The 25,914-nt window shown below is 31.9% G+C and overlaps 1 protein-coding gene across 1 annotated transcript in view; it reads left to right on the top strand.

Annotated features, from left to right (window-relative positions):
• The window catches only part of LOC149076243 (synaptotagmin-7-like), a 158,206-nt gene that overhangs the window by 18,950 nt on the left and 113,342 nt on the right, over positions 1 to 25,914 (top strand). Inside the window, exon 2 of the mRNA XM_089243815.1 lies at positions 13,396 to 13,818. Within this exon, the coding sequence (XP_089099941.1) occupies positions 13,445 to 13,818 (374 nt within the window). The 5' untranslated portion in view covers positions 13,396 to 13,444. The remainder of the gene's footprint in view (positions 1 to 13,395; positions 13,819 to 25,914) is intronic.

Below are 25,914 nucleotides of genomic sequence, written 5' to 3'. Positions count from 1 at the left end.
AATGGCACCTATATCATTTTAAGATGGCTATCAAATTCAATCAAGCCTAAGGGCAATTTTAATAAATATTTGAATTCCGATGAAAAATGTTCGGAAAAAAGAAAATTGCCAGTTTATCGAATTACGGATGATAATATGAATAAAAAATTTCCATAATGTTGTGTTTTTGCATCCCATAAATTTTGAATTTCTTTACGGGGTTAAGTTTTTTTTTTGGATGATTATGAAATTATTTACTCTTAGAAACACAATATAATACATCAGGAGTTTACAAGAAAAATGTTTTTGTTGCTTCCAAAATTTATGAACTTTTCGATTTACATATAGCCTATGTCTCTTATGCAAGTGATAAGGATATTCATTTAACTTAAAATATAAATATTGGAAATGGTTAGCTTCGCTTTTTTTTGCGTACGAATAGACACCTGAAACTTTCAAATACTATTCCGTGTCATTTATGCATCAAATGTGAAAATTAAAATAAATTTTCAGTTATTATCATTAATATTGTCTCAACAAAAGAAATTTAAAATATTTAGCTCCGAAATATTTAGCCTATAAATCATGTATGGTGAAAGATTCTTTATACACTGTCGTGGAAAAGAGATCCATTTTATAAGATTCCATTTTCCTCTTCACAGACTAAGCTGATAAAGTTACACAGTTAATTAAAATTGACGCATCTACATTGCGGTGTCAAAAGACTTTATTGGTGTATTGAAGAGTTTGGTTGCTCAAAACGTTTTTTGCGTCAAAGAAAAAATTGCGTCTAGGATAATTCATTTTGCCTAATTTAATTTTTTTCTTCAGGAGTACCCTGACAACTCCTGAAGTTATGTCATTGATATAAATCTCAATGAAATTATCTTAGTCATTTTAGATACAAATTTCTTCTTACCAAAAGGCCTCATACCTTTTGACATGGTGAAAAACTATGCTCTAATAGAAATATCATTAAAAATACAATTTAGCCATTGATTTATTTCAAATATTTTACACATAGTTTTCATTACATGTGTTTTTGAAAATTTTCAAAAAAATAAATATTGAAGATATGAAAAACGTTGTACCAACATAGGATAGTACATACAATCAAAATTATGTGTAAAATATTTGAAATAAATCAATGATTAAATAGTATTTTTATGATATTTCTATTACAGCATAGTTTTTCACCATGTTAAAAGGTATGAGGCCCCTTGGCTTGGCTGGATTGGTGCGTTTTCTGACAAGGAATTTGTCTTATATCCACAAACTCAACTTTTCGATAATTTCAATGATATTCAAAAGCTCTTGATACTCTATTCAAAATCACGGTGATTAATTTTTTAATAGGAAGTTTTTAAAAATAAAGTTTCTTATTAACACACAAGAAATTAGCGATCCTCTAGTATACAAAACCATGTCGAATGCTATTGAAATTAATTAAGTACTACAAAAGTTATGAGAATAGCACTTCTAAAACTATTCTTCCTATCAAAGAAATCACGATTCCACTTGAAATAAAAAAATTATAATACTATTTTTTCGTCACACGCCATTATTTTCTTTTCCATCGTCGAATTTTTATGATTAATTTAAAGCTTGGCTGGAATGGTACCTTTTCAGGCAAGGAATTCGCCTCAAACCCACAAATTAAACGCTTTAATTACTCAGTCAATCTCGGTTGTAAGAGAATTTTTTTCTTTAACATGTCAACACCAGAGCACCGTAGAAAAAATTATATTTTCTAACTATAAAAAAATATAAAATACTTAAAAAAAATACCTTTTTTTACTTAAACGGTAACATTTAAATCAATTTTTGCATTTCAAAATCTTTTCCAAGACTAACGGTTATGGAATTATCTATTGTGCAAGATGAAAGTGGACACCCAGTATATAACGTGCATAACAAAAATCTCGTTGCATTGAACATTGAACATTGAAGGACCGGACATACCCCGCTTCCCATCTCAAGGAAATCTCGTTGCAAGTGAAAATAAGATGATTTATGTCCTATAACTAGAAATGCTATTCAGAAGCTCTTAGAAACCATCATCGATTAGTTCTTTTAATAAAAAGAAATTATTTCAAAATAAAATTTCTTATTACCACAAAAGAAATTATTGATCTTCAAGCATACCAAACCACGTCAAATGCTGTTGAAAATAATTAAGTACTACAAAAATTAGGTGAATAGCACTTCTAAGACTATTCTTTCCTATCAAAAAATCACGATTCCACTTCAAATAAAAAATATATATATATTTTACCCTTACCCAATTATTTTCTTTCTTATTGTCCAGTTTTTATGATTAATTGAAGTTTGACGATTCTAGAACTTGAAGAAAAAAAAAAAATTCCGAGCACAATCGGAAGTCTCTTTAATTGGATTTTCGCCGAGCACCAACTTTAAACGAAGAAATTAAAAGTAAAAGAATAAACTTTTTTTTCGAACAATTTTAGTGAAAAGAAAATTAAGTGTATTTTGCTTTCACAACATGAAATCAATAGAAAAACCATTTTCTACTTTAAATTAAAAATTACATTTTTTTTTCACGAAACATCGGGCAGTGTTTGTAAGCATTAAATGTAAAACGATTAATGAAAGCAGTTTCTGGTTTTTAGCATTACTTTGATTAGGTACTCTTATAGCAAAAAAGGTCTTTGTTGGATTATTTCATCCTTAAATTTATATAATATAAATATGTGACCTAATCAATAGTGAACATTTTTCCCGAACTTTAAGAATTTGTTTGCATGTATTTTTTTGAGAGAGAGACATGATGTATCTGTTTACATTTGAATTTTGGACCGTAAGCATTTTAATTCGCACATTTTTTATAATAGAAAAATCGACTATTTTTCAGACTTCTAATAAAAGAAAATTGTCAATTTCAGAATATTTCTTTTTGAATAAGTCTTTGAAATATATTAAATGGTTGATTAATGAAGGACATCGCATCCCATAAATATTTGTAAATAGTTTAAAAATTTATAAAAATTGAAGGAATAGGTATATGTGAATGAGGTTTGCAAAAAAGTGAAGTTGAACTTTTTGTCAATGAAATTCATGGAAGCAATCACTGAAATATGCAAATCGGAGTCCTATAAAATGCAGCACGTACGATTAACAGCGTTTTTTTAAATTTCCCTGTTACTTGCGCTTATATAAGATTTTCATTGTGATGTTGACATTGATGGATAAAGCACTATTGATGAAGTTGTCTTACTTCAGCCACGAATCACCGGCTGAAGCTTCATGAACGTATCCGACACAGAAGAAATCGAAAAAACTTCCGATGCAATCACTCCTGATTTTCTATCGTGGAGCGACCTCTAAAAAAAATTGAACTAAATTTCCCTCCTGTACCAAAATAAATCCCACTTCCGCGGGAAGAACTTATGTGTAAAAATCACATTTAAATATACCAATTCTTTGGATTTTTATGAGTTTTTAAACTATTTATCAATATTATGGGATTCACCCTATATTTTATATGATCAGTTATGTGAAAGTTATCACCCCGTAGTCCAAGATAATTATAATTTTCACATTTCATTTTATCAGTTGAAATTTAAACATCACCAAAGTATCTTAAGTATCTTTCACTAACAAAATGTAACATTTCTATAACTACTTCACCAAACACCAACTCTGGCCATATCGCTATATTGCAATTTACTGCCATTAGTGAGATGGGTTGGAAGTGAAGGCGCTGTCTATCGGTGGTCGACTCCGTTAGGGAAAATATCTTATCGATATCCTCCCTTGGGTTCGAACCCGGGACCCAGACAACAACCTTCACGATGGTAGACGAGTATCTTACCACCATGCCACTCGAGCACTACATTTCCATAACTGGCTTCGTCACCAACATTTACAGCTACGTGCATGATTGCAAGTTGTTTAACCGGAATTAAAATCGCACGTTTTTTATCAGTATTATAAAAAAGACCGCAGTTGCATTGATTTTTTAAATGCACAATTCTTGGAACAAGATGTAAGATATTTATCATAGTCAGTGCCGTAACTATCCATTGCTGAGACCTGGGCAAGAATTTGCATTTAGGCCCATTTTGGGCACCCTTCCAAGTGGGCCGTGTGCGGGTGCACTTGTTCCACCTGTCTTGTTACGGCATTGATCAAGTCACCGTAAATTCAATATCACATTCTAATAGGTCAGATTGGTATACTTATTTTACAGTTGATATGATATTGTTTTACTTATATCATTATGCAATGAAAAACTGAAGGTATTTCTGGTTAATTGCATTAAAATGTGTTTGAATTCACAAATAATTTTATTAAAACAACAGAAAATGGGGAAAGATATTTATGAAACATTGGTCATGATATTTATAAACTACATTTTAGAAATTATGGATATATCTCTTTGAAAGAAAGTTATTTTGCGATCAAAACGCCAACTTCACAACTTGACAATTGTATATATTTGCCGTTAAACGATGAATGTCTTTAATATTTTTCAAATTCTTTTCGGAATTAGGAATAATTATACTGTACATATTTATGGTAACGTATAGGCCAACAATTTCATTTCACATCATATAATACCTTAGAAAGGATGCAGTGAGTAAATATATACATTTACACATTGCATTATGCGTATAATAAAAATATTTAATATATGTGCACCCAGTGACCAAAATATTAAGAACACCTTGCTATTCACCACTAATATCGCGTGGGACCTCCTCTGGCTTTGATGACAGCAGATATTCTTCTAGGCATGGACGGCTACAAGTTACTGAAACCGTTCAAGAGGAATATTAGCCCATGCTAACGAAATAGCAGCTCTTAATTCCCTCGGATAAGGAAGTAGTGTTTCGGAGCTTTTAACAGACCTTTCAACCTCGTCCCACAAATGCTCAATCTGGTTGAGATCGAGTGATTAAGGAGGGGCCACTGGAGCAATTGAAACTTCAAATCATGTCTCCTAAAACAATCTGAGATAATTCCAGTCCCGTGGGAGGGTACATTGTCCACATGGAAATAGCCATCATCATTGAAAAACATTATGGCTATAAATGGGTGCACATGGTCAGCAACGATGTGAAGGTAGGCGCTGGCATTGACGAATGTTTCTAACAGAAACAAGGGACCAACAGTATACCAGGAATATGATCCACAGACCGTGATCCTGCCGCCACCCACTTGAGCAGTTGTCATGTAACAGGCCGGATCCTTGGCTTGATGCTGCTTCCGCCACACACGGACCCTGCCATCAACGTCATGGAAAAGGAATCTTGACTCGTCAGATCAGTCAGCCCTCTTCCGTTCATCAAGTGTCCAATTTCGGCATTTTCTAGCCCACAAAAGCCGCTTTCTTCGGTTTTTCAACATAATCAAATGGGCACTTGTTGGTCGAAGGCTATTAAAACCAATGGGTTTTCCGATCCCTCTTGCAGAACGTGCGGGTATGCTTTACGATGATCCTGAGTTGTATTGCGTTGCAATTTTTTTGCATTGCAGCTCTTCTGTTGCTGCACACAACGCTTGTCAATCGCCTGGAACCTCTTTTGTTCACAAAAGATTTCCACTCGAAGTTTCTTGGCTTGGCTGTCATTCTTGAGGACCCGATGTTGTGCTATAAAAGCCATAAAAGTTTAGCGGCTTCTAAGATACTGGAACTGCCCCTTTTTTGGCGCCCAAAATCATTTAGTTTTCAAAGTCACTCAGATCTCTTGTTTTCCTCATAAATAGACAAATTGCAACGTTAACTTGTGCTTCTGACCAGGAGAGAGCTTTTTATTAGCAAACCCGATTTATTACGTTAACTCACGTGCTGGCGAATCGGAGTTTGAGTGAGGGGTGTTCCTAATTTTTTGGCCACTGAATGTATATGCCTATGTAACAGAGTTGTATTTTTCTCACAACTTCACGAGCGAAAAGTTTGAGAAAAACTTCATTAAATGAGCAACTTACCATATCAGTCAAAAACATTTTTCACTTTGTTGTCGTTCAGTGAAATATTTGATGTATTTCACGTTTCAATCTATTTTTCTGATCCTCACTGACAAATGTAAAATTAATTTCTGCAGAGATTAGTTTAAAAAATGATATTTTTTTTAACGAATCTCTCTAACACTCTCTTACATAGGCATATTTAAAAATGATATTTTTTAATTGAAAACTTTTTTAAATTACCTCAAAACTTTCAAGATCATCTACTTGTGAATTTAAGTTTCGGTAAAAACAAAAACTACACAGAAATGTGAATTTTCATGTTTGTGATGTTTGTGTGTTCTGAAGAACTTTTTTTCTCACCTCAAACTTAATACGATAAATTGTCCTAATTCGGGTTCACATAAATCTGTCACTTGGAACATTTCCTTTATGTAAGTATATGAATAGTAATAATGACATATGTTATCCGATGTTATAACGCATTCTTCGTAATATATACACACGAGTAAATAATAAAATAAAAACAGAGTTGGAATACCTCCAGGAAAATGGGTGATGAAACAAATCTTTTTTCCCTACAGCATGCGAAACCGTAGGAAAATCTGTTCTTTTCCTCTCAAGGTTATAGAAACTAAAACCTCAGAAACTAACTAATCACATAAATATGCAGAAATGAAACAAATACTAGGAAATGTTATTCATTTGATGTTATTTACAACGATGTCGGCTATCTCACCAAATACTTATTGCAGCATTCACAGAATTAAAATCAAAGCAAAATGAATACGAAATGAAATTTTTTCTATATAAGGAAATGTTTCCCGTTACGTAAATAAAATAAATCTAAGTAATAAGCAATACAAGTAATGGAAAACAAAAGATGAAAATAAGCAATGAAAAAAAATAACGAATGAATGATAAGACGATAAAAAAATAATAACATTTTACCTTATATATAAAATTTATCTAGTTTCAAGCCAATAAATCTTTGTAGTTCAACTTACTGAATACCAGTTAGCCCTTTAACTATTACATTATGAAATAATTATCATAAATTTTTTGGTTCATTATTTCAGTTTAAATTAATTCTTAAAAGAAAAAAACATTAAACTGTTTATTTAGCATACAACGAACTAACTAACCTGGTACTTGTTTTGTCGGCACAAAACGCTTACAATAAAGGTAAAAAATATCAGCTCAAATATGTTGAACTAGCTGTCACCTGCGGCTCCACTCGCGCGGATTCGGTAATCTGAAAATTACTCGATGTTTCCTCTATATAATATTCGAAGGCCTGATGATCCCCTGGAGGGTTGAATATTCAGAAGTTCCGTTTTAGTAGGTATCTACATTGCAAAATATAATATAGACCAAATTTCATATTTATAGCTTCAGCTGTTTCTGGTCGTCATGATTTCTCTATATAACCCTTGAACCCCTTAAGGCCTCAAATTTGAAAAAAAATACAAGCTTCTTAGTGAAAGGCTACATCATGAAATAATAGCACTGACCAAATTTAATAATTTTGTCAATGCTTTTGTTTGCGTGTTACTTCAGCGGCTTCTGCTCGGTTTGATTTCTCTATGTAACCTTTGAACCCACTCATGACCCCCCCCCCCCTTAAGGGTTGAATTTTCGAAAAAAAGCCCTTAGTGAGTCTTTACATCATGAAATGAAACACTGATAGAATTTCGTATTTATAGCTTCATCGGTTTCGGCTTGATGACGATGATGAAATTTTTTTTATACATTTGTTAGGGAGCATTTTGTTCAAGCAGCACTTTTACAGAGGTGAAACATCTAACTGAATTTTACTAATTAACATGTCCATAAAACTAGTTGTTCCATTCTTGTGCTGTCATCTGGTAATCGTAAAGTAGTTATATAGCCTTTGTACTCGAAAATATCAACACCAAATAACGTATGTAAGCGACGCTACAGGGATTAAAACATTAGTGGAACTTCACTTACTCACTGACTGACTAAAGTTCATGCATTTACTCAGGAACTACTCCAATAGACTACTTCGCAATTATGTTTTGAAGTAGCCTATTGGTAATTCAAAGTTCTGTAAGTAGTAAAATGATTTTAAATGACTTAGAAGATATAAAAGTTGGTTCCACTTGTTCGGATAACGGATGAACGGATATACCACTTAAACGGATAAAATCCTCCGACACCAAAATGTCTCACATTGAGACAATGTTAAACGCCCCCGCTTAATAAGATAATTTCAACTTTTGCCCACTTTAGTCGAATATTACGCTTCTTCACGGCAACTGTCAATGCACATAAACCATTATACACATAATGTTTTTATTGAATGAAACATTTGAAAATTAAATGGAAACTACGATACCAAGCTAGGATTGAAAAGCAAAAGTAAAACATTTTGGAGTTGATACTTGTATCTCCAATTATTCAAGTTATCTTCAATACATACATTTGATTATTTCATTTTTGTTCTCTGTTAAACCAAATAACTAAGCTAACTTTCCTAATGAAAAGTAAATATCTTAGGTATCATGATCCTGATTGTAATTAAATACAATTTTCATTTCATTTTTGACGTCTGATTTATTCTAGACGCTTTATTAATATTGATCCTTCATCAGTTTGTTTTCAGTATAAAAACTATACTAACATTGTAAAATGCAATTAAATTTTTCCCCCGCATAATCGGATATTGTGGGCTGAAATCATTGATATCCGATTAACCCGGGCTGAATACTACCAAGATATAATTTACATAACCGGAAACAAAACTTCCAAAATAATTTCGCAATAAGAACACATATCATTTATATAAATCATGTTAAATATTTATGTAACATTTCCCCCTATATTGGTCGTTAGTTTGATTTTCTAATTCTCAAATACGTTTTTTTCTCAGCAATGCTTTTAATATTGTAAAGAAGTAATCTTCCGGTGTCGTATCCTTGTCCAGTATTACATGTGTATAGTAATTAATCAAGTTTCTACGAGTAAAATATTGTGTTACTTATTATCCTTATATTACTCACGAATATATATTAATAATTTCATTGGAATATTTATTAAATTAGCCTTGTATAAAAATTTTTTTTACGATACAAACGCCAAAGTGAAAATAAAAAGAAAATCATTATGGTTATATATATAAGCACACATCGTAACTGCATTTTAACCCTCTGTTCCTCTGTACGTTATAACAAACATGAATAATACGTAGTCAGAACAAAAATTCAATTTTTTCATCTAGAAATAATTCATTCCTTGTCGGCGTCATTGTTTTACAGCTGCTGAAATTTTACGTGCTCAAAGATTTATAAAATCACAACAACTTAAGGGCATTGAAGGGAAAAACCATTCAACTTCCCTGAGCAAAATTTTATCTGAATATCAAAATCAAAGCAAACTTTATATTTTACCCTCAGTTAACGATTCAACTATAACCAATTAAATTGTTGTGGTGATGTATTGTTTCAATTAAAAATATACTAACACCAATTTATATCCGTTTTTGCAAAAGCAAAGATTTCAATCAGCTTTTTTACGAGGGTGAACCATAAAGGGTTAAATATGAAGTATCATCATATATCTATTCGTACTTTTGAACATAGCAGAAAAGTATTACAAACAATAATTTTCATTCTGATAATGGGATTCCTTCCTGATCAATATGCCATAATTGTTTTAGGCTTTCAAAATTTCAAAAGAGAGATTTTTCATGCAAAATGGTCATTCCCAAATTCTTCTCTTGCCAGTGCATCGAAAATTCCTATAATTAATTTGGCTTCCGAATTTCTCAGATGAACTGTTTGTTATATTGAAATCATCAGCGATAACGTATTTCACGATCCTTCGCACTTTAAAAGTTAATGGCCGATCTACCGGCCGAAGCGTGAACGGGGAGAGCCGATGCAAATGCTACAACCACCTAATTCATCATCCCGAGTTTGAAAAGCCATTTAATAGGAAATTTTGTCTACAACTGATATTTCTGAATTAACCGGGCTCCCGTGAATTTTGCTGATGACATAATCAGCTTCGTTTATCCTTTACGTCCATCTATTTAACGACAGGCTTTTAAAGAGGGTAAAATAATACATTTTCGGCGATTAATATACTGCAATTTTTCAGAAAAATAATCCGTTGCGATTATGATTATGTAATAAACACGTTACTTCTTAATAAATACTTAAACAATACGAATACATTGCTCTTAAATATCAAAAACTTTAATCGAGGTGATTGAAATAAAATGTTTTACGAATACTTTTGACATTTTTAGAAACTAATGCAGGATTAGAAGGGTCAGTGAAATCATATCGGCACGGATGAAGATGGGTTCCTCTATTTCGGTGCTATGTATTGTGCCTTTCATTTCACCTGATAGAAAAGAGGCTATTTAATAGAATATTTTTTCTAAAATTGATATTTCCAAATTAACCGGGCACCCGTAAATTTTGCTGACGACATAATCAACGCTCGTTTACCCTTAGATCCATCTATGTAACCACATGCTATCAAAGGGTTTGGACAAATATACTCTCTCTCTCTGTGATTAATAAAATGTTCCCAAATTAATAATAGTTCCGTAAATGGGATTAATAAAATGACTCTATCAATGATTTTCGTTGCTTTAGAAACAATCACCGTATACTGAAAAAAGAAATGAATTATAAAATTATCTTCTTCATAAAACATAATAGGAAATTTGTCTTTATTCTAAACTCCACCTTGCCTAGCAAAAAAAAATATCCGTTTTCATTATGTTTATGTAATGAACATCAATTCTTGAGGAATATTTAAAACAATGCAATATTTTCCTTTATATGCCGGAAAATTTAATCGAGGAGATTAAAAAAAGAATTTACGAATAATTTTGACAGTTTCATATACTGATGAAGGATGGGAAGGGGTCAGTGACATCGGATCGTCAAATATGAGGTTGGGTTTCCCCTATTTTGGTGAAATGTGTTGTACCTTTCATTTCACATGATCGAAGAAGCCATTCAATAGGAAACTTTGTTTATATGTCATTGTTTGCAAAATATACGCTCCTTTTATTTTATAAAGTACCTGTTGTGCAATTTTAGTGCTGCGATATTTGTATTTAAAGACATGTTTGGTGCAGCATGATCTTCGTGGATACTTGCGCCAAAAATCAAAGCCTAATACAATAATAAATCTTGTCAACAACTGATTTTTCTGAATTAACTGCGCTCCCTGATGACATAATCACCCTTCATTAATCTTTTACTTTGATCTATTTAATAACAGGTCATTAAAGATATTAGAAAAATATATTTTGTTTGATTAATACCCTGCAATTTTTTATAGCAATAAAAAATACGTTCCGATTATGATTATGTAATGAACATCAACTCTTGATGAATATTTAAAACAATGCAAATGTTTTCCTCTTAACGATCGGAAATTTTAATTCAGGTGATTAAAAAAACATTTTATGAGTATTTTTGACATTTTTAGAAACTGATTGAGGTTGGCGGGGTGCCCTTGAAATCGGATCACCAAAGAAGAGAAGGAGTTCCGTTTGTGTGTACAACGTGCAGTCAAACTTCGATAAGGGAGTAAAAATCCTTTGGAAAGTAAAAATATGGCCCTGTAAGCAGAGTGACCCACTAAACGTAGTAGGTAGTATCGCTCTAATCTCCCACTCCCACTCTTATTGATGAATTAATGATGTAAAACAAGCTAATCGTTAGTCAAACCAACTGAACTGAAGTTTATAGATTCAAGTTAATTATATTAATTTACATTATATTAACCGATTTTTTCCTTCCATCCTACGATCGTGAAATATTTTAGAATCCCCAAAAGAGGGCATTTTGACACCTGTATATTTTTTATATATAGTTTTATAATAAAAACTACTCCAGTATGTACTACTCCTAATAAAATAATAGTTCAAGACCATCAGAGTTTATTGAAAGAAATAAAAACTAAATATATTTGACCACCACCACAGTGTAAAATAATTAAAATTACAAGTATAACAACCATCCAAGTTTGTGGTATGAATGACACAAAACTAAAAAAAAAATTCCAATTTTAAAATAGCAGCACCACAAGATTCTAAATTACCGAGTTCTGGCAAGTCTAGTAGTGTAGATGCAAATTGAGAGTCTTTGTCACGCTGCTCTCTCAGAACTATCTTAACTCTACCAGGGGCCTTAATTGCATACGCAGCCGTAGCAATAATGAAATTTGGCGTCATGGTTTTTGAGAGTAACTATGTAAATAGGTAGGTAGATACTTCCTCCCATTTGGGAGACCAGAATATATTTTTGCCGAAGGCCCTATGTTATTGTTAGCATGATCAGGGTACACCTTTCGTGGGCCATTCTTTAGAAATTCATAGTGTACAAAAACACGCTTACAAAAAATTAAATTCATCTTTGGCCTCCGGGCTGAAAGTCTATCAAGCTCACAAATGTAGGTGGGTCAAGCTCTGTCGAATGGTGGTAAAACCATCGATAGCTGAGAATCGAGATTATCGTGTCTATTGTATGAAGAGTTTCTGATTGTGTCTATGAACATTTATGGAGGTAATTCTCATAAAAGTGACGCCTTAAGGAAAGTGTGGAAACCAATTATTAGAAATTTAATAACATAAGAATGCCATTGAAGACAATCGGGATTGTAAAAATGTGACCCGTAAGCGAGTGAAGCGTTATCTGGATGACCCGCTTGACGAGGTTCGACTGTGTTGTGCCTTTCATTTCACCTGATTCAATAGAAACTTTTGTCTAATATTTTTGAATAGACCGGTCTCCAGTAAATTTCACTGATAACATAATCACGTTATTTATCTTTGATGCCCATCTATTAAAGAGACGACAAGCTATTAAAGGGTTTAGAAAAATATACTTTCTGTGATTAATACCCTGCAATTTCCCAGAAAAAAAAAAATCAGTCGTGATTAAGATTATGTAATGAACATCAATTCTCGATGAATATTTAAAACAATACGAATACCTTCCTCTTAAATATCGGAAAAGTTAATTGAGGTAATTATTATTTTTTTTTTCTGAATAATTTTGACACTTTCAAAAACTCCTGAAGGAGGGGGAAGGGTTCAGTGAAATCGGATCACCAAAGATGAGAATGGGTTCGCTATTTTTGCGCAATGTGTATTGTGCCTTCCCTTTTATCCGATCGAAAAGAAAAACATAAAATTATGCTTTAATCTGGCGAAATGCGTGTTTTTAATGACTTTTTTCTTCCCTTTATGTCACTTCCTAATCGGATATCGATTCTTTATGGACGGTTAAAACGAATAGGGGAAAAAAATGAGAAGGTTCTTTTGTTTTCGAACTAACGCACGTTCAGCACCCGGAAATTTCCCATTTTCTTAGAGAAGGAGGGGAAAATATATATATAATAAAGAGGGAAAAATAGATAGAATAAGTGAAAAAAAAATTCAATTTTCCCGTAGATAAATTATGGTGTTTTTTTTTTTTTTACTCTTTCTAGCGGAGGTGGAGGTGCAGAAGCAGGCCAAGTGGCGGCATCGGCTTCCGGGATGGCGGCCGGTGCGATGGTTGCGTCATTGGTCGGTTCGATGGCGGCTTTGGCTTCTATGGCTGTCACCTTGGCCCTGTGCTACCTTTTCTGGCGGAAACGGGGCCGTTCCAAAGACGCCAAGGACGAATTAGAGCCTCTGCAAGTTGCGGCCCACAGCGGTCACTCGTCGTGTGCCCCAAAAAGTGGTGCCACCACCGCCGCCCCGCCGCAGCCTTCGACAGCAATATCGAGAATGGCCTCACCTTCGAAATCAGCGACTTTGGAATTAAGGCAAAATGCCGAAGACAGGATGCACAGGAATGCGGCTGGATCTTCACCGACTGCGTCCTCTTCTTCTTATTATGCAACTTCTTCATCTTCTGCAGCGACCGGGTGAGTTTGGCCGAAAGCAAAAAAAAAAATGCAAAAAAAAGACAAAATGCTGCTAGAAGTAGAAGTAGAAGCAACTTTTTTCTTTCATTTTATCTAGCTTTTTTTTTATTCTTTTTCTTTTTTGCACACACTTATCAATGAGAAAAATCCACATACTACAGCTACCTTATTTGCATAATGTCAATTGGCGACTCAGAAAATTTTCATTGAACATATATAGCAGAATACAAAATTTTCACACGATCAACACCACATGAAAAAAAGAATTGCAAAACCGATTCATAGACATTCATAAAAAAGTCTTTATGCATGTCTTCTTTGACACGAAGTTTTTCTGAAATTCTTTCTCACATTACTATATCGGTTATCGGTAATATCGGAAAGAAATAATACTGCTGCAATGTAGTATGCAATTTAAAAAAGGAAATCGCAATATACTAGTTTCTTCCAATATAGGAGAAAGATCTCGAACATTAAAAAAAAACATAATTGGATATGTATGGATTATATCAACAGCGCCATTGCAATTAATTTTTATTGCTCGAATTACACCATAAATTACTTCAAATTGGCCATTCACGTCCACGTATTTCTCCGAAGAAAAAAAAACAGTGGTGATTCAGCTCAACCCATTCCGAAACATATTCTTTTTACTTTTTTTGTCTACAATTTTCCAATATTTCTTGTTCTTGACGCTTTTGCCTTCGTCTTTTCCAATTAAAAAAAAAGCAACTATGGGAAAACAATCTCTCGTCCATAATCGGCAAAGTTCGATCCGAAATATTCGGAGACAAATATTTCAAACATAAAATACAGCTTTTGCGATCTGATATATGAATAACATCGCATTCTGAATCAATCTTGGAGAATATTCTAGAATTTTTCATGAAGCACCTGCGTTCAGATAGTTGTTCGAACATCAAATTTATATTATCACTAGTGAACACAGCTGCTTCATAAAAATTCATGCGTTTTCTCCAGTCGTGATTCTGAACGTATCGTGTTATTTATTCGATTAAACGCGGAGATATTCCAGATACGAAATCGAGTATATCTCGGAGAGAAACGCGTCGTAATAGAATTTAATCAAATGCGTTCTCTGAATGAAATCACTGAAATGTTTCGGTGAGAAAAAGGAAATCCTTTAAAATTACAACCGAGTTGTAAACTAAAAAAAAAGCCAGTGCTCCGGCCCAGTAACTTAATGTTTCGATGTCCATTTTTCTACTCTTTCCTTTTTCGGTCTCGTAAGCGTTGTGCTATTGTTTCGTGATGTATTGCAGTAAAGGAGGTTAAATTCTGTAACCTTTCGCGAATGTATTGTGAAGTCTGTGGTAGCTCCGCCCTGATCCCCTGTTCAGTTTTGGCACCGATTCCATTTGGATGCTCCTGTACACTTCAGCGAAAAAATCTCGCTCTCCTTTCTTCCTTTTTTTAATTTGTAGGTAGAGTCACTTCATTTGCATTATGGATATGCGCTAAAATCAGCATATGCGGGGTGGATATTTTATTGAGCGCGAAATTCGTTTAGTTTTAACATGAAATTCGTGGAAACAAAATCGTATATATGTTTTAGGAAGTGGAATACTGTACAGTGGAACTAGTTCATTTAATTCGGAAATGTTATTCAGGAGAAATGACAGTTTTTTTATCTATTTTATGGCACTATTACACTACGTTTAATAAAAGCATAATTTTTCTTGACCTATGCTGTCTTGGTGTTTACGTTTTTAAATACAGAATTTTTCAGGATAGAATATACGGGGACGGATATTTTATTTAAGTGTGAAATTTGCCTAGATTCAGCTTGAAATTCGTGAAACAAAATAGTATATATTTTTTGGTAAATAACATTCTTTAATAATCAATTTTCGTTTTTATTTGCTGGCGTGGGGTATCTAAAATATTAATTATTTTTGAGTAATTTTTATATTCAATTTAATTTTATTTATCGTTAACCCAACTACGGAAGAAACCAAACCACAGTTGCAGGAAAATCAAGCCATGGAAAAAAAAGTCGCAATGCATAAAAGAAATGAAATAAAATCATATAAGAATAACATTTAAAAAATGCAGACAAGAAAACAATATAATAAGAGGGAAAGAGAGTTTTTGTTTATTAAAATCTTTTTGATTTTAAAATTTGCACAATTACTATACACACACACATGAAACACATTGTTTTTCCCACTCACCGTGGCATTCACGATTTTAGATAAAAAAAACTTTGCGGACTGGTGGCACCTATGTTAATTTTTGCCTCAAAGGATACAATCCCCCAAAAAATTACTCTGAACGTCATCGCATAATAATGAAAAGTTAATTAATCAAATTGAATTCCATCTAATCAAGGATTTTTATTTCAACATTAAAGCGTTTTCTAACAATTATTTGTAGAACATAAGCGAAAAAATTTCTCTCCTTTCTTCCTGTCTAATTTGTAGGTAGAGCTACTGCATTTGCATTATGGACATGAGCTAAAATCAGCATATACGAGATGGATATTTTAATTAAGAGCGAAATTTGTCTTGTTTCAACTTAATATTCATGAAAACAAACTAATATATTTTTTCAGTTTTATTTTTTCGTGAATAATGAACGTCGATAATCAATTTTTTTTCTTACCTGGTTTCTTGAGTTATGGCAAATAATTATTTTTATCGAAGAAAAATATTTAGTATTTTTTAGTATTTTTTAACTTGTAATTCAATTTTATTTATCATTATCCCAACTACAGAGAAAAATCTAATTGCAGTTGGAGAAAAATTGTGTTATAAAAAACCGACAGACCATTAAAAATAAAACTATATAAAAATAGAAGAATAAAATACAAAAAGGGGTACAGAAAAAGAATAAAGTAAATGCGTGAAAGTTTTTAATGCAAATTTTGCACTACTACTTTACATAAAACACATATTTCTTGTCCTCTTCATCGTGGTCTTCACGATTTTTGATGAAAAACTTCATAGACTGGTGGCACTCATGTTCATTTTTGCATTCTCCCAAAGGAAACAATTTCCAAAAAAAAATTACTCTTAACGTCATCGTAAGTTCAATGCAAATTTCGAATTGAACTCCTAGCCAATAACTTTATTTGAGCATTGAAGAAGTATTCGTTTGTAGAACAAAATATAAAATATTTATACTTCCTCCTTTTTAATTTATAGGAATAGTAACTTCATTTGCATTATGGATATGAGTTAAAAAACGGCATATACAGAGTGGAATTTTATTCAAGCGTGACATTTTTGGTTTCAACTCGGAATTTGTGAAAACAGATGATTACGTATTTTCGTAAATTCCGTTCGTTGCTAATTTTTTTCCTTATTTCATTTCTTGGGATCTTGGAAATGATTATTTTTATCGAAGAAAAATACTAATCGTTTTTTTAGCAATTTCTATTTTTTTATTTTACTTACCATTAACCCAACTACAGAAGAAAAGAAAGCAATTACAGTTGGAGAAAAAACAAGCGATGAAAACCAGCTACAGTGTATAAGAAAAGAAAAGAAAATCACAAAAAATAAAAGACTAAAGTTAAACAATATGTACAAAAAATAATAAAATGAATAAAAAATAGTGTTTATAATTGAGTGTATCCTAACACGTATTTGTTCGCAGAACATAAGCGAAAAATTTCTCTTCTTCCTTTCTTTATAATTTATAGGTAGTCACTTTATTGGCTTTATGGAACAGCGCTAAAATCAGGGTGAATATTTTAATTAAGTGTGAAATTTTTGCATAGTTTCAAATCAAAATTTGTGAAAACAAATAGTTATATAGTTTTTATAAATAACATACATATAATATATAAATAACATTGATATTATTTTCTCATTTACTTCCTAATAATTATTTTTATCGAAGAAAAATATTAATCATTTTTGGAGCAATTTTTTATGTTTTAATTTTATTTCATTTATCGTTATCCCAAACACAGAAAAAATCCAATTAGAGTAGGAAAAAAAATCAAACTATAAAAAAAAACGTATATATATATATATATATATATAAAAAAACGAATCAAAATTTTTTTTATTAAACATTTTGCACTATTTCTTTACATAAAACCTATTCCTTTTACTATTCACCGTGGCATTCAAGCTTTTAGAAACATAGACTGGAGGTACCTACGTTGTATTAATTTTTGTTTCAAAAGACACAATTTGAAAGAAATTTGTTTCCAACACGTCATCGTATAATACAAAAATCGTATCATCGTATAATTGATCAAACTGAATTCTATGTATTCAAGAATTTATCTGAGCATAAAAGCATTTTCTTACAAATATTTATTCATTGAGTACAAAAGCTAATAATAATTACATGAAACAAACTTTTACCTGGGAAGGTGAGGGTGACATGCTAATCACTTTTTTTTGTCTTAAAAAAAATGCGGTATTTTATATGATTTTATGCATTTTAAACTCTCTTTATAAGGAATAAAATAATATCACATTCGAATGCATTTAATCATAAGTCAACCGGTCATAGATTAAGGAAAATTCAATAAGACTAATTATGGAGTAATATTGTGCATTTCAAGCATGAAGACAGGTGTATAAAATTTCACTAATTGATCAAAAAAACATTTTTTTAGCAGAAGTAAATGGACCATAATATTGATATTATATTCAATTTCTTAATAGAATCCATTCTTCGAATTGATTATTATTTAGTTTTTTTGTTTCTTGTACAAGATTATACTTTGTATATTGAATAAAAATTCATCAATTATAAATCTTATAATACTACGATTTACATTAGTAATATAATTTTGGTGCTGAACCTAAATATAAATCGATACACATCACAATTTTTCTGTGCACTATAACTAGTAAGTTTATTCATTTATCTTCGATTGAATCGGATACAACTTCCTTGTAGGCGTTTTAAAAATTATTATTAAAATGGTTTTAAAAATTTTCAAAGTTTAAAATTCAGTGCATTGGGTTTTTTTATTACTTTTTCAGTGTCATAAAATAATGATAGCATGCCATACTAAAGTTTAGGTAATTTCAAATCTGCTACCGTTGTACAAATTTCTCATTATTGACGATTTTCAAGATGACAGCTGGAAGTGTTCTAAATGATCGATTTTTGAGCAAATTAAACACCCCGAAAAATATTCCTGGGATGAAGAAAGAAAGGAACTTATATAAGGGTCGAAAGCAAATGGCAGCTGGCCCAGAGTAATTCGTTATGAAAAGTAATTGTGTTCTTGAGAACACGGCAATATAATTACAGGCTTTTCCGAAGAAAGTACAAGGCTTCGCTAATTTGGGAAAATGAAGTACATGCCAGTTCTCCTCTCATCATCTATTTGTGAAATGGTGGTGCTTTGAACTTTAGAAAATGGTTTTCTTATTAACTAAAATCTCTATAGAACCATAATTCTTATTCTCACTACTCAAGTTGGCGTTTTCTGTGTAAATGACGTCTAATTTGAAGTTGCGACACATCATCCGTTTCTGTGTGACGTACGAAAAAAACTCGCATTTGTTATATAGATACGTTTTTAACCCTTGACTGAACACTCGGTATCTTTCTAGCTCATGAAAAATACATTTCGCTGCTGCATTGATATTTAAAAGTGAATTTGCTTTCGCTGCCATACACCGTTCGTTCAAGTGACTGCGATTCAGATTGGTGAGCGCTGCACTCGTATTTACAAGTTTTGCGTATCAAAGTGTAATTTGGCGTGTATCAAAGGCCATTCTCTGGGAAGCAATATTTCTAGCATGTAACGTAAAATGAATGAGTCATTTTATTTAAAGAAACAATAAATGTATCGACACTTCAATGTCGGTCCCATGCGGATTCAAGAAACGTGTGGAGTATTGTGTGTAAGAGTATGTTATTGCGCGATTGGACAAAAGAATTGAGATATTTCAAAAAAAAAACTCTCTTTTTCGGGGAATAAATTCTTAGCAAACTAAATAAATGTTATAAATCAGTATCAAGGAGTTTTCAGACAATAATTAAGCAAATACATGGTTTGAAGAGGGCGTGTAGCTCTTGCAAAATTCATGAGAACATGAGGCGTCGCATGACGCCGCGTGAATTCCTTTGCATGGGCATTACAGGGTTAAAGAAACATAAATTTGTGGAATTTATTGTAGGTAAAGACACATACGGTGCTTGAATACCTTGACGTTACTACTGATGGCATATTATTAATATTTCGTTTTCTCTTTTACGTTGATTCAAATATCTATGTATTGAAAAATGAGTTTAATTCGTATTCCATCCATTTAGTAGTCTGCTAACTATATCGAGATAATATGGAGTCAATTAATTTAAAATAATTGTGTCTTCTTTACTAAGAATTAATGGTCATCCATAATATTTTTTTGATAATAGTTTTTTTTTTTTCATTTTCTTTTTCCCGTCACCTCATTGGGCAGTTTGCCTGCTGTGCCTTTTCGTCCGCAGCAGTATTTTTATACGCTGCCATATATATATATATATATATATATGATGTATACCAAAACCTCCCATATTCGGATCAATTCGTAATAGTACTTCTGTTTGTTTTTCTTACATGCCCATATATTTAAAGATATACGTGGGTTGGGATGGTATATTCAAATTTTGTGACCAAATAAATAATACAACTAATTTGTTTGTTTATTTTTATTACATTTACAATGATTTCCGCAGCTTCCAGCCTTTTGTTAGCTTCAAAGTCCTTCTTCCAGGTCCTAGAGGTCCTTGAAAATGCAACCGCAATTACATATAAAAGAATGGAATGTACAGTATAAAGTCGAAACAATTTCGTTTCTGGTTGTACCGATTTTGACCTGCGGAGGATACTCTGTTTCCATGACAAATTTGCCGTAATTACTGAATCAAAGTCTTTAGTGTATTTGTTAAATTTTCGATGCAAAATTAATTATAGTTTTCAAAACTCATACTTCATCTATTATTTTTACGCAGTGAAAAATTATTATTTCAAATTTTTTCTGGAGTGATTATGATGTTTCATAGAAGGCCCAAATGTGTGTTAAATCTATCTGAATTTCTAACAAGGCTTGAACCTCACTTTGGTAGCTTCGCAAAATAAAACATTTTTAAAATAAAGTTGATTTTATGTTTTCCCTACAGATTTATAATAGCACTAGCTCTGATACCCGGCGAAGCCCGGGTTTTCCTCAAATGTGCTGGCAACATTTAAAAAGTGGCAAACCATTGTGAAAGGATAAAAAATTTCTGAAACGCATTGCTGGGAAACCCCAGCAACCAAAGCAATCATTCCAAAAAGTTATTATTCAAGCCCAGAAACCATTGTGGCCCGACAGTTTTTCTGCGTTTTTCCGACATTTGCTCAGGTCTGACGATCTTTTAAAGTAACCTATGGTTCAAGTTGAGTTTCGTTTGTTATACAATGAAACTTCGATACAACGATACTCTGCGGAACCAGAAAAAAATATCTATGTAGACGGATTATCGCTATATCAAGAGGCAACATTATCATCATATGTCTTCAAATTTATATTGTTGTCATCTTCCCTAAATCGGTATTCTTAGTATCACTTGTTGTTTAAGGTTTATGTGTTTTCATATTACATATATAATTATATTGCATATTACATATATTACATATTAACAATATAATTATATTGCATATTACATATATTACATATTAACAATATAATTATATTGCATATTACATATATTACATATTAACAATATAATTATATTGCATATTACATATATTACATATTAACAATATAATTATATTGCATATTACATATATTACATATTAACAATATAATTATATTGCATATTACTTAATTACTTACATTTTTAACACTTTATAAATTTTTTGATGTTTTTCCACACAATAATATATATTTAAGCAAACCGCAAAATATTTTTGTACCGTTGAATTTCGTAACCATGGCACATTTCTGTAGACGGAAGCTAGGAAATGAGGTGGTTTCTCAGTCAGAATGACTCATATTTTTCGAAGAATAGAATATTTTCATCTTTTCAATTTTCATGAAAAATCAATTGATATGTTACAATTTATTTTCCACCTCGCACACCCAAAAATGTTTTGCCACACCGTCAGGGAAAAAAGAAACATTGTTCTAGATGATCCTCACAGTAATATTTTTTTTCTCAAATTTTTAGTCATAAAGCAAATCGTTTTCATTTAATGTTTTTAAAATGGAAATCCTATGAGACAGAAATTAAACCGTGGAAAAATATTCATTTTTCCAGTTATTTTTTAAAATAAAGCAGTATTTAAATTCGTATTCAATGTCCAGTTAAAATGCGGGATATTATACTTAGCGAGTAGAGATTTTTTTTTTCTTCTATTCGTATGTGTGAGAGATAGAAACAAACTGAAATATCGTCAATAAAATTGAAAAAAAAATGTATATTTCTGTGATTAAATCGCGTGTGAGAAATGGAAATATAAAAAAACGAAAATTGTGTCCCAGCAGCATTAGCACACGATGTCCATTATCTTACTTAATAGTCTCGAATCTATTTAAGCGATGAGAGAAAATGCAAGTGAAAAAGAAGTTATGTTTGCAGTATTTTTTTTGTCACTATTCTAGAAACTTTTACATCATTATTCGTTTTTATCAAACTTCTTTTTCCCCTCAAAAATATCAAAATTTCTGATATTTTTGTGCTCCGTTTTTTTCTTCTTTTTTTTTGCCACATTCGGTATTCACTCGTCCGTCTCTCCCTTGTTATATTCCTTCAAACTGGAAAATATCCACATGGAAAAAGATATAAAAGAAAACTTTTTTTTCCGAGTTATTTTATTATTTTATTTTCAGAAATTTTTTCCGCTCCGTTTGAATCCGAAATAAAACGAAACGCTTCACGTTGATATGTTCATACATGAATACGGCTGGCTTATATTTCGTAGAGAAACGGATTCGATCTTCCTTTCTCTCGAATTTTCTTCTCGAAATTCCTAAAATATGCAAATTTTCTCTTCTTATAATCTAGAATTTCATTCTCCCTTTTCTAAAAAACTATGATTTCGAAAGGAATGAGGATAATATATTTATTTATATTTTCTTCACACATTGTATCCATTCCGTACAGTGTGGATTTCATTAATGCAATTACACAGCATTCCACATAAAACTTTTTTCATATATGTTTCGATTTTTATACTACTTTTGAATATAAATGAAATTTCTCTCATATTAAGGGGGTTTCATAATTCCCGTAGGAATCAACTGCGAATGAACTTTTCGAAACAAAGTTTATTTGGAATATATCTTACTTCTCGTGGAACATATTTGATAAGAAGAATGGTATGGAAGTTGGATAAAAGGACAAGCTACTGCGCTAAAAATCATGGATTTTCAGTCAAACTCAGATCGATATCATCCTTTAAAAGGACAGAAATCACTCAAAAAATTCTTTAAATCATTTTTGTCAAGTTAGAATTTTCAACTATAAAGGTTGAGATGGGAATAAAGCTGTGGCATATTTTATTTAACCCTGGAATGCTAACTAAAAAAGCTGATCAAAACTGCATGTTAACTGCTTATACCTCTACTTCTCTGAGGCGTAGAGTTAGTATTCTGGGGTTAAACTTTCTGAAATAGAAAATTCACCATTTCCTATATATGGGAAAATCAATCGAAGAGTACTGCAGAACCACATGGAAACTAATCTCGATGTGTATACATATACTTTTGAATATAAATTAAATTTCACTCATATATGTAGAATTTCTTAAATCCCGTAGGAACTTTTCGAAACGATTGTTTATTTGGAATATATCTTACTTCTTTGGAGACAAATTTAATGAGAAATGATTTGAATGCTATGAAAGTTGAATAAAAAGACACGCTACCGCTCTAAAAATTATATATTTTCTGGCAAACTCAGATTGATATCATCCTTAAAAGAACAGAATTTACTCAAAATATTACATAAATTATTTACATGTCAAGCGCGAATTTTCAGCTATGAAGTTTGAGATGGGAATATAGCTGCTATATTTTATTTAAATTTCTGAAGTAGAAACTTCACTGTTTCCTATGTATATATGAAATTCAATTGGAAAGTATCGCGGCGCTGCATGAAAACTAATCTTGTTTTGTACGTGAAAGCGCCTTAAAATTTGTATAGATACATCAAAGTAGCGACGAGAGGAAACAATTTATATCTACCTAGATATTTAATGCAATTTAATTCCACACCAGCTGCATATTGCCACACTGTTGGCTTTAGAGCTATTGATAAGCTACACGTTGAATCAGAGTTTCGTTTGAATCAGATCAACATGAAACAAACATTTCTGATCGTAATTTAATTAAATTAAGTTTTGTAGTTTTCTTATAAATAAGTCATATTTTATGGGAAAATTTATTTCATTAGTAATATGCAATTATGAAAGTTATACTAGTTGATTCTAAAGTCACTGAAAATTTTAATAATCAGTAGAGCCCGGAAGTTCAGGCAAAATGCTATAAATGCCTTTTTTTTCCTATTTTAAAACGTTTTGGTAAAAATACCTTTTTTGAAGTTTTCCTGCCATAAATGTTTATTTTAACATATTTTGAAGTGAATTTCAGCAGCCATAATCTATACCCCTACCCCTTCCGGCCTCATTTAAACGCGAATAAGTGGTCTGAAAGATAGAGAAGTTGGTGTTGTGCCTTGCATTATATTTGCTTTGACCGGATGGTGTTAGAAGTGCATGATTTTGTTTCAGATGAACGCAGACGATGTTAGAAAAGCAGAGGAAAATTAGAAATTTTGTTTTCCTACCTGCTTCATATAGGAATGACTCGCTCAGGCATTCAGCTGCATTGTATATATATAGCTGACCGATGACTGTCCCAAGAAGTCATCAATTGATGTCATGGCTCACACAAGGCGGGGTAGGGGCAGACAGGGCTTTGGGTCTGATGTTCTGCTGATTTCGTTTTTTGCACCATAAATGCACTGTAAACAACCGTAGCTATTTATTTTACATAAATATTTAGTATTCGATAAAAATTACCAGTTCTCAGGGGTGTGCGACAAATGTGGCCACACAGGACCCCACGCTTGAAGGAGTCCCGCATACGTGGCAATATAAAAAAAAAAACATTTTTTTTTTTACTATTGTTAGAACAAGGTAGCTATGTTTCAAGTATAGAAATGATAATGATCATTCCAAATAATACAACAAATAAACGAGAATTATTCGCAACTTTAAGGAGTTACAAGTCATTTTCTCTACGGCCTCCTCGTCTGGTAATTGTGGTCCTATTAATAAGGGTCTACTGAAATTTTATTTCGGGCTTGAAATTAGTTTATTAATTAACTTGCATTATAATGCAATCATTATAAAGCATAATTAAAGCAGTAGAGTGGGTTAAATGCAACCAATTTTTCAGATAGTTAGTAGACCCTTAATACCTTACTCTTAGTTACTTTTACTTTTTCCGTAAATTATAAATGCCTTTTTAATGCCTATATTTTAGGCATTTTTAAAACCTTTTTGTCTACTGATTTTGACCATTTTTAGCGCTTAAACGTCCGGGCTCTAATGATCAGTAAACCAAAAAGTATTTACAGCTGATAGATGCCGTTTTTACAGAATTTAATAGAAAGAAGTGGGATCAAAATTTCGATATTTGGAAGCCGAGGTATCACTGTATCTACTTAATAGTGCAGGGCTAACTAAAACATTTCTACTATTTGCTTTACATTTTTGTAAAAAACCACATCCTTCTAATATAAATACTTTATTTATCAAATTTCATCCATCATATCAGCTTCATCAAAATATTCGAATGGGTTTCATAAGTTCACACTCTCATAGATATTCAAATCACTCATTATTAATTAATCGAATATATCCCTACCTTCAAAAAAAGGTTATCGTAATTGAAGTAAATATATCATATCTGTTTTTAAGGTGATTCTCTGAGATTACCACCATCTATCATTTATGTTCATTATCAGATAAATTACCGAAACATTTGAATCTTTTTTATGCAATGTCAGGCAAATAAAGGTTATAAAGGTTATTTAGAAATATCATGCCTTATCACGAAAAATCTTCAATAAAAAATAGAATATTTGAACTGCTTCATTCGAATCAATTAAATGCAATTT

The sequence above is a fragment of the Pholcus phalangioides genome, unplaced genomic scaffold, assembly GCF_987345545.1.
Source record: "Pholcus phalangioides strain wild (caught in Gottingen) unplaced genomic scaffold, Ppha-v1.0 ptg000015l_1, whole genome shotgun sequence".
NCBI lineage: Eukaryota > Metazoa > Arthropoda > Arachnida > Araneae > Pholcidae > Pholcus > Pholcus phalangioides.
Note: the sequence above shows the minus strand (reverse complement) of the source record. Positions and strands in the feature narration are given on the sequence as shown.